At 58.1% G+C, this 10,518-nt stretch overlaps 1 protein-coding gene across 1 annotated transcript; it reads right to left on the bottom strand.

Annotated features, from left to right (window-relative positions):
• Positions 1-304: 304 nt before the first annotated feature.
• On the bottom strand, positions 305-2,723 carry LOC127462537 (class II histocompatibility antigen, B-L beta chain-like). Its single transcript, XM_051771193.1, has 5 exons — positions 2,591-2,723; positions 1,825-2,094; positions 936-1,217; positions 560-666; positions 305-447 (listed from the first exon to the last, which is right to left on the bottom strand). Exons 1-5 carry the CDS (start codon positions 2,673-2,675, stop codon positions 439-441), a joined length of 753 nt encoding a protein of 250 aa, XP_051627153.1. The 5' UTR covers positions 2,676-2,723; the 3' UTR covers positions 305-438.
• Between the last annotated feature and the right edge of the window lie 7,795 nt (positions 2,724-10,518).

The following is a 10,518-nucleotide window of genomic DNA, read 5'->3' as shown; positions in this document are numbered from 1 at the left end:
GTGCCCTGGATACGTAGGAATGAGGTTCTGGGTGGTCACGGGTGCCCAATAACCCCCCTGTTCCCGGGATTTTGGGATCCTGGGAGTGCCCAAACCCCCCCTGTTCCCAGGAGTTTTAGGGTCTGGGAGTGTCCAAACCCCTCTTTTTCAATGTTTTGACATCAAAACAATGTGCCCAAATCACCTTTCTCAATGATTTTTAATGTCTGGCACTGCCCAAAAATGCCGTTCACAGGATTCTTGGAGCCCCCCCCACTTCTCCCCAACACCCAGGACTGCAGAGCACTGAGAAGCTTTACTGGGAACACTGGGAACAGCTGGTTAGTGAGGGAAGAAATGCAGGGAAGGGGGGACAGGCGACCCCCCCAAATGAGCGCAGGGTTTGGGGGGTCCCGGCTGGGCCCGAGGCCACGGGGAGGGGCTGCGGCCGCCGGCGGCTCAGGAGCTCTGTGGGGAGAGAAAAGGGGGTGAGAGCAAAGGGGCTGGGGGACAGGGGGGGCCCAGAGGCTGTGGGAGAGCGAGGGGGGGACACGACCCCTATTTAGGGACCCCCCTTTACCTTCTCCTGCAGGTAGAAGCCGAGCCCCAGCGCCAGGAAGACCAAGCCCAAGACGAAGCCCCCGACCCCCACCAGGATCTTGCTGCGGACGGTGTCCGGTGGCATCTCTGGGGGGAGCCGGGGGGGTCAGCACCCCCAAAACCTCCTCCCACGCACCCCCCGGCACCCCACAGAGCCCGGCCCGCTCTCCCCCAGCCCACCCGGGGGTCCCTCCAACCTCCTGCCAGTCCCTTCCCAGCCCCTGCAGGGATCCCACCCGGCCCCTCCCGGCCCCTTTAGGACCCTCCAACCCCCCTCCCATCACCCCCAGCACCCACCAAACTCCCTCCCAGTCACCCCCAGTTGCCCCCCCGGTGCTGGGGGGGCCGGGCCGTACCCCAGTGCCGGCTGAGGGGGTGCTCCAGGCTGACGTGCTCCACCTGGCAGCTGTAGGTGACCCCGCGCCGGGGGGGGATTTCCAGCAGCACCAGCACCTGGTAGGTCCAGTCCCCGGTGGGGACCACGTCGGTGGCCACCACGTGCTCCGGCAGCTCCTGCCCATCCTGGAACCACCTCACCTGCACCGGCGCAGGGTAGAAATCCATCCCGGAGCAGAGCAGGCGGCCGGGGCCGGGCTGGGAGCTCGACGGCACCAGCGAGATGGACACGCTGGGGGGTACTGGGAGGGACGGGGGAGACACTGGGCTGAGCTGGGGGGCACTGGGAGGGAGGGCAAAGGGCTTGGAGGACATTGGTAGGGACTGGGATGGCAGTGGGAGGGACTGGGATGGCAGTGGGAGGGACTGGAAATAGAGTGGGGGAGAAGGGGCTGGGCTGGGGGGGGCACTGGGGAGAGAGTTGGGAGATGTGGGAGTGAAGTGAGAACGACTGGGAATGGATTGGGTGGGTCTGGGAGTGAAGTGAGATTGACTGGGAATGACTGGTCTGGACTGGGAAGGAAGCGATGTGGACTGGGAGGCTGAGTAGTGGTGAGGGAACTCTTTGGTTTGGGTCTGCCTGGCAACTGGAGCGTCATCAGAGAGACGCGCTGGGATTGGCTGAGGGACGGGAGCTCGGTGGCCCCAGAGGGGTGGAGACGCGGGGGGGCACTGGGAGAGACTGGGATGGACTGGGATCGACTGGGATGGAGTGGGAGGGGGCAAAAGGCCAAGGGACGGGCACAGGGAGGGCTGAGGGGTCTCAGGTGATTCCGAGGGAGGGTTTGAGGGGCTCCAGGGTCATTTCCGGGGCAGGGCCCGAGGGGACCCTCTCTGCCCCAGGCTCACCTCTGCGGTTCACCAGGAGTTTGGTGGATAATTTGTAGTTGTGCCGGCAGAACCTTTCCATCTCAGACCATCTGAGCTCCCGCCATTCCGGGAGGTAGTTCCATTTCCTGGCAAACTTCTCCCCAAACAGGGTGTCCTCCACATAGGTCCCCAAATCGATCTCGAGCTGGGCATACTGCTCCCGGTTGTAGATGTACCTCTTCACGAGCCTCACCTGCTCGGTACCGTTGATGAAGTGACACTCGGACTTTGTCATTAGCTGGAACACCCCTATGTGTGCAGGACACGGGTCAGGGGGTGCCCCGTCCCCCCCCATCATCCCCCAGCCCCCCACAGCAGGCTGGGAGCTCAGGGGGCCACCCCGGACCCCCCTTTCCCAACCCCCCTCTGCCCCACGGACGCCCCAGCACCGGCTCTTGGTAGGGGGGGGAACCCCCCCATCAGCCCCCCGGGGACGGACAGGGGGGTTGGGGACCCTCCCACTGCAGATTCGACCCCCCAGAGCCCCAGGGAACCGCTCCAGGGCTCAAGGGACACCCAGGGACCCCCAGGGCACCCCTCTGCCTGCTCTCCCACACCCTTTTGCCCCCCTCTCCCACCCCTGTCCCACCTGCCCCACAATCCCCAGACCCCCTGACCTTACTTTAGGGCTCCCACCCCCCTCCCACTCAGTCCGAGCCTTCCGACCCCCCTCTTCCTCACATTTTTGGGGCTCCCACCCCCTCTTTTCTTCTTTTCTTCCCCTCTTTCCCACCCCCCCGCTCACCCGACAGCTCCTCGCCCGCAGCCGGGGGGGCTCCCAGCACCACCAGCACCGCCAGCACGGCCCCAGCTCCCCGCACACGCTCCATGCCCAGCGCCGGACAGCTGCTGACAGCCCAAAACCAGCCGGGCGGCGCCGTTTTGGGGTGTTTGGGGCGCGCTGGGCTTGGCTGAGGGCGCAGTTGGAGCCCTTTTTTCGAGGCGTCTTCCCGGCGACTGATGAGTCATCAGCGCGGCGCGCTGGGATTGGGCGCGGGCGGCGTGGGCGCTTCGGGATTGGCTGAGGGCCGTTGGGGGCCCCCGCGGCAGCCCCGGGGCTGGGGGTTCGGGGGGTCCGTGGGCTGCGGGGGAGGGGGGAGCTCAGGGCCCACCAAAAATGCCCAGCCAGGGCTCCCAAAGCTCAGGGAAACCTCAAAAACGCCCAGCCAGGGCTCCTGCAGCTCCCACGGGTCCCCAAAATGAGTTGAGGGCGTTCTCTGATTGGCTGAGCTCGGGGAGGGCTCCGTTCCGGACGGGTCTGCCCGGCAGCTGATGACGCGCCAGCAGCGCTCGCTCCCATTGGCTGCTGCTGCTGACCCTGCCCGGGCCTTGGGGGGTCCAAGGTGGGTTTGGGGGCTCCCGGATTCCTGGGGTTGGGGCCTGGGTTGTCCTGGATACGTTGGAATGAGGTTCTGGGTGGCCGTGGGTGTCCAATAATCCCCTGTTCGTGGGATTTTGGGAGTGTGGGAGTGCCCAAACCCCCCTGTTCGCAGGAGTTTTATGGTCTGGGAGCGTGCAAGCCCCTCTTTTCCAATATTTTTAGGTCTGGGACTGCCCCAACCACCTTGTTTCTTTGACTTTTTTGGTTTAGGAGAGCCCATACCCCCATGCTCCCAACATTTTTGGGCTCTGAATGTTCCCAGCCCCCCTGTTCCTATGATTTTTTGGCTCTGGGAGTGCCAGACCCCCCGTTCCCAGGATTTTTAGGATCTGGATGTGCCTAAACCACCTTTCTCCAGGATTTTGTAGTTCTGGGAGTGTCCAAACCCCCCTGTTCCCAGGACTTTTAGTGTCTGAGAGTACCTAAACCCCCCTGTTCCCAGGATTTCTGGTGTCTAGGAGTGCCCATGTCCCTCTTTTCTGATATTTTGAGGTCAAGGAGTGCCCCAAAATACTTGTTCCCTGAATTTTCATGATCTGGGAATTACAAACCGCCCTGTTCCCAGGAGTTTTAGGGCGCTGGATATGTCTAAACCACCTTTCTCCATGATTTTGTAGTTCTGGGAGTGCCCAAACACCCCTGTTTCCAGGAGTTTTAGAGTCTGGGAGTGTCCTAATTCCTCTTTTGCAATATTTTGGGCTCTGGATGTGCCCAAACCCCCCTGTGCAAGGATTTTGGGCCTCTGCATGTGCCCTAACTACCCTTCTCCAGGATTTTTTGGGTCAGGGAGTGCCCAAACCCCCTGTTCTCAGGATTTCTGGAGTCTGGGAGTATCCAAGCCCCTCTTTTCCAATATTATGGGATCTGGGAGTGCCCCAACACCCCAGTTCATTTGTCCCGGGGACCTGACATTTCTCCAAACCCCTATTTTCCCAGGATTTTCAATGTCTGGGAATGCCCAAACCCCCCTATTCCCAAGATTTTTGGAGCCCCCACCCTTCTCCCCAGTAACCAGGACTGCAGAGAACTGGGAAGCTTTACTGGGAACACTGGGAGCAGCCGGCTGGGGTGTGAACAAAAGCAGGGAAGGGGGGGACACACGAACCCCCCAAAGTGTGGGTGGGGCTGGACTGGGGGGTCCACGGGGAGGGGCTGCGGCCGCCGGCGGCTCAGGAGCTCTGTGGGGAGAGAAAAGGGGGTGAGAGCGGGGTGGGAGGACAGGGGGGGCCCAGAGGCTGTGGGAGAGCAAGGGGGGAGACACGACCCCCATTTGGGGACCCCCCTTTACCTTCTCCCGCAGGTAGAAGCCGAGCCCCAGTGCCAGGAAGACCAAGCCCAAGACGAAGCCCCCGACCCCCACCAGGATCTTGCTGCGGACGGTGTCCGGTGGCATCTCTGGGGGGAGCCGGGGGGGTCAGCACCCCCAAAACCTCCTCCCACGCACCCCCCGGCACCCCACAGAGCCCGGCCCGCTCTCCCCCAGCCCACCCGGGGGTCCCTCAAACCTCCTGCCAGTCCCTTCCCAACCCATTTGCAATCCCACAAAGCCTCCCCCATCCCCTTTAGGACCCTCCCAACCCCTCCCATCACCCCCAGGGCTCCCCCAAAACTCCTCCCAGTCCTTTCCCAGCCATCTCAGGACTTCTCCGAACCCCTCTCAGTCAATCCAAGACCTCACAAACTTTTTTCCAGCCTTTCCAGACCACTCCTGCAAATCCCCCCCAGTTGCCCCCTTTCCCCCCCGGCCCCCCTGCCAGTGTGCCCCCGGTGCTGGGGGGGCCGGGCCGTACCCCAGTGCCGGCTGAGGGGGTGCTCCAGGCTGACGTGCTCCCCGGTTTCTCCTCCCCATCTGGGGATTTGGGACTTTGTTTTGTTTTCTTCTGAAAGTTTTTGATTGCACTGTTTGTTGTTTATTCAGATTTTTTCAATAAAAAGCTGTTTCTTTTCCTTTTCCACACTTCCACCTGAAGTCTCTGCATTTCTAAGTTGTAATCTGGTTAAACTGGGACACCGGGTTTGGAGATTTCCTGGCCCTGGGAATCTGTGGGTCTGCACTCGGCATTTCATTCCCTGGAAACACTTGGATTTAGGGAAACTCGGAGTAAATATCGGCTTGGACTTCCCTCTGGCCAATATTTCCTTATTCTGGGAATAAATCCCCATGTTCCTTCTGCCAAAACTCCCAGACCTCCATCCCTGCTGGAAAACCAACTATGCCATGGGGGAGGCTCCTCCAGACCCTTCCCAGCCTTTTCCAGCTGGGAAAGGGAAAGGGAAAGGGAAAGGGAAAGGGAAAGGGAAAGGGAAAGGGAAAGGGAAAGGGAAAGGGAAAGGGAAAGGGAAAGGGAAAGGGAAAGGGAAAGGGAAAGGGAAAGGGAAAGGGAAAGGTCTTTGGGGCTGTCCCTGCAAACCGGGCAATCCCCTCCGGAATCAGCTTTAATGACCCCCCAGACACGGCCCAGGAACCAGAGAGGCCCTGGCTGGGAAAAGGGAAGAGTGAGGATTGAAAGCAAAGAAATCAAATGATATAAAGAAATACATCAAATTATATATTCAAAGAAACAAAATTCTAAATGCAACTAAATAAAATTATATAAATGTGTAAATCACATTATAGAAACAAGTAAAACAAATTATGGAAACAAATTAAATTATATAAACAAATTATTAAAATTATATCAACAAAAATATCAGATTATATCTGCTGATAGATCAAATTATATGAATGAATATATCAAATGTTATACGCTGATAATTAAAATTATATAAACAACTAATTACAAATAAATAAATAAAATGAAACGAATGGTTAAAATTAAACAAGTAAAAATTATATAAACATACAAAAGTATAAATTATATGAAAAAATAAATTATTTAAATATAAATGAAATTTAAAAAAACTTGAATGAAATTATAGATGCTAATAAATAAAATTATATGAACAAATAAATAAAATTGCATAAACAAATATTTAAAATTAATAAAAAAATAATTAGAATTTTATACAGATAAATGAAATTATATAAACAGATGAATGAAGTTTTAGATGCTAATAAATAAAATTATATGAACCAATAAATAAAACCCTTGTGTGACCTTGTCTGGTGTTCCCTGGGCACTGAGGGAAGAAGAGAAGTTTATCAAGGTGCCAAATGCCCACGGAGATCTTGGAAATCAGCTCTCCAGGATGCCTTGCAGCCCTTCTCAGTCAGCTTGAGCTCTTCAAATACACTTGTCCTCAGCATTTTCTCTGAAAGGGTCACTCTGGTCTGAAGGGTCAAACTCAGAAGTGTCTGAACCTGCAGACAGTCCTTCCTTCCGGGTAGAGATGCAGCTGCTTGGGAATGTTATTCCCTGCTGTCAGCTTCCCACAGAGCTGTGGGCACACATTCTCCAGGCAGCTCACTGAATGCAGAGTTTCCTTCCAACCTGAAGGGAGTCTTTGCTCTACAACATCTCTGCCCGGTGGCACTGTGTGATTGCAGGCTGGTTCTCCTGGCTCTGCCTGTGTCCTGCTCTCCTTGGAAAGCACCATGTCCATGAGGATCCAGACGTTGATCCTGATCTCGAAGAGAATCAATAAAACATCATTAAACAGGCATAAAATGTTGAGAATCAGTCAATGAAATCCCAGATCTATCTGAAAATAGACACAAATACAGCGTTGTGGAGCTCCTGGCCCGGCTTTCCCAGCCGTGTGGGGGCAGGAAGCCCTGGGGCCTCACTTCTCTGCCCCCTAATTAGGAGCAATTTATTAGGCCAATTAACCACGGAGTCATTTGTCCCTGAGCAGCTTTGTTCCTCTGCCAGGCACAGGCCAGCCCGGGCTCCGCAGGCTGCAGGGCTGCTGCGTCCTGTCAGTGCTCAACAGCTCGGATTTCTTTGCCCCCAAAAGGGAAAACGGCCCCAAATCCCGTGGGCCGAGCGGAGGAGGGGACAGAGTTGTGGCCCAAACCTCCCCCCGCCGGGTTTGCCCAGCCCGGGAAGAACCAAGGGCCCCCAGTGAGGTGGGACCCCCAGCAGCCCCGGTGTGCCGTGCCCAGCTGAAGCCCTCCCTGGGGCGCTCGGGGCTGGCTGGGCACACTGGGAGCGCTGGGAAGGGCCCCGGCTCGGGGCGGGGGCGGCGGGTGCCCAGCAGTGACTGAGGGCAAGGGCCTTCACAGGGACCCCCCGCGCCCCTGGCTGCCCACGGGAAGGGTTTTTTGGTCCCCCTGAGCGATTTGGCGGCGTTTCTGGGCTCGGCGGGGCCGGGCAGGCGGCAGCGGGACACGCGGGGCCCGGGCCGTGCGGCGGAGCCGGGTGGGAACTGCGGGGCGGCCCCAGCGGGGCCCGAGGGCGGAGCGGAGCCGGTTAGGAACGACCCCCGATCCCCCCGGGGCCGGGTCTGATGCCGGGAAAAGCACCACTGAGAAGAAGGAGTATCTTGGCCAGCCCCCGGAGCTGGGAAGCATTCCAGAAGAAGAAACTGGTTTTTCAGGCCCGTGACCAAAAAAGGATAATTTGGAGAAGGGATGTTCCCCAAAGGGCCACCAGAGACCCTCGAGAGACCCCTACTCTGATGTAAATGAGTTCTGAGAACTGATTCAAATGTGTAAGAGAATCTGTGGGAGTGTTTAGTACATATGCATGAGTCTGGGGAAGTATAATGCACATGTATTAGTTACATCCACAGAAACCAGGGTGTGAGACAGCCCAGTGTGGGGGTGATGGGAGGAGACCCCCCCAGCCCCCACCCCCGCACCTGGTGCTTAAAAAAATAAAACCACTTTCTAATCCTGACATTGCAGTGACAGAGTTTTATTCCCGTTTGGTGACAGTCCCAGTTGCTCCCAGTATGATCCCTGTTGCCCCAGTTCTGGTCCAGAGAGGTCCCGGTCCTGCTCTTGCTGTATCCCGGTGTCCCAGTCCATCCCAGTCCGTCCCAGCCCATCCCAGTCCGTCCCAGTCCCTTCCCAGCAGCCGCCGCCGTTTCCCAGGTCCTGCCCCCCCCGCCCCCCAAGATGCTGACGGGGGTAGGGGCTCCGTCTTTGGCTTCGTCTCCCTGGGCTGGGGCTCGGCCTCCACCCGCGGGAGGAGCTGAGGGGGGTCCCCGGGGGTCGTGTGTCCCGCCCGGAGCGTGTGTGCCCCCCCGGGACCCCCATCCCGCTGTCACCCCCTTTTCTCTCCCCACGGAGCTCCTACCCCAGCTCCCGCTCCCCCCTGGCAGGGGCTTTGGGAGCCCCCCTTTGCCTTGACCCCGGGCCTCCTTTGAATCCCCTTTCCTGGGCACTGAGCCCCCCCTGCATCTCCTTCCCCAGCTCCAGGACCCCCCTGCACCCCCCTATCCAGCTCCACAACCCCTGCAATCCCTTTCCCAGTCCCTGCATCCCCCTGTGCAGGGGGGGCTGCAGGGGCTTGGGGGGTCTCACCAGGGCTTTGCCCCAGGACACCCTGCCTCGGGCTCTGGGGCTGAGGGGTGACGGGTGCTCTCGAGCCCCCCCTTTTTTCCGCACCCCTTCCCCACCCCCATTCTGGATCTGCCATTCCAGAGCCGGGGGGGGACCTCGCCGCAGCCCCCCCGCTGTCCCCGCTGTCCCCTCGGGGCCCTGACGGCCGCCCTGGCGCTGTCCCTCGGGCTGCCTGGGGAGTTGCCCCCACGGGCTCCTGGGGCGGGGCTGGAGGGGTCCCGCTGCCCCTCTGCTGTGGTCAAGCACCTGAGGAACAGGGAGCAAAGCCCCAGATCGGGTTTCCCGGCTGCAAAGCTCGGAAGGGCTGCCCCACCCGGAGGAATTTGGGTCTTGGGGACAGGAACAAAACACGGCATCAATTAAACCTTATAAAAATTCAAGCATTGGGACAGGAAAAAAATCATCCTTCGGAGTCTTCCCTTTGCAAACACAGACAGAGGGTTCTCACCTGGAAAATATTTACCTGGGGAAGTACCAGCCTGGTAATAATTTTATTTACACTAGTGATGCCAACAACACCTGCTGGGCATTGATGGGGGGGGTTATATAGTTTTAGTAAGTATAGAAACACTTTGCAGTTGCCAGTGACTCAACAGCAGCATCCACAGGTATTTTAGTCTCTGTCACTTGATCCTTGGTCTGGTTTTTTGACTTTTTTTCCTTATAAATATTCCACAAATCACTCCTATGGAACCAGTTTTGCTTTGCTGAGGAGAGCTGTGACTGCTGGGCCCTTGGGGGATTATGAGCTTTTTGTGGTTTTATTTGAGGAGCACAGGAGCATCCAGGCAAAGCCCCAGGATGGAGCAGGACCTGCCCAGGCCTTGGGAGCTCGGGCTGTTGTCCCAGCTCAGCTCGTGGCAGGAGGAGCTGAGGGTGCCCCTGTCCCCTCTGTGCCCCCCAGGGGTGGCAGAAGCCCCTTGGGAGGCAGGTCCAGAGGCACCATCCCCTGTCCCAGGGGCTCCCCGAGCTGCCCTGCCAAGGGTGGGCACACGGGGGGTGGGCTCAGGTGGGTCTGAAGGGCCGTCCAGCACCTTGGGGGGTGACCTGGGGGGCTGGGACTGAAAACCCCTGGGAGCTGTGCAAGTCCTTGAGACAACGAGCTCCTGCTTTTTTAATGAACAGCCTGAAGAACAACCCAAGTGGAATCCTATTTTTGTTCTCCAAATTTCAGAGAAAGTCACAGACCTGCATTAGGGCCAGGAAGGACAATTCCTGTGCCTAAAGCCCCTCTGTGTGGCCCCACAACCAGCAATGCTGATGAGACCCTTGGAGCTCTCTGGGGCCGCAGCAGCTGCAGGGACTCTGCTCCAGCACGGGCTTCCCACGGGCTCACATCCTTCTTTGTGGGCATCCCCTGCTCCGCCGTGGGCTCCTCCTTGGGCTGCAGGGGAATCTCAGCTCCAGGCCTGGAGCACCTCCTGCCCCTCCTCCTGCACTGCCCTGGGGGTCTGCAGAGCTGTTCCTCTCCCCTATTCCCACTCTGCTCCTCTCTGCACCCAATTCCATCTGCACAAGGACTTTTTCCTCCTTAAATACATTATCCCCGAGGCCCCAGTACACTGCTCAGCTTGGATCACCTGGAATATGGGTCACCAGGTCTGTGCCCAACATGGATCACCTGGAATGTGGGTCACCAGGAACGTGGGTCACCAGGTCTGTGCCCAACATGGATAACCTAGAATGTTGGTCACCAGGTCTGTGCCCAACATGGATCACCTGGAACGTGGGTCACCAGGTCTGTGCCCAACGGGGGTCCCTGTGGATCATCCAACGCGGGTCCTCCCATGGCTGATGGAGTTGGAGCAGCAGCCGAAGCTCTTCCCGCAGTCGGGGCACTTGG

Source organism: Manacus candei, unplaced genomic scaffold (assembly GCF_025592945.1).
Source record: "Manacus candei isolate 608988 ecotype Guabito, Panama unplaced genomic scaffold, ASM2559294v1 h1tg000130l, whole genome shotgun sequence".
NCBI lineage: Eukaryota > Metazoa > Chordata > Aves > Passeriformes > Pipridae > Manacus > Manacus candei.
The sequence above is the reverse complement of the archived record's forward strand: the minus strand, read 5'-3'. Positions and strand labels throughout refer to the sequence as shown.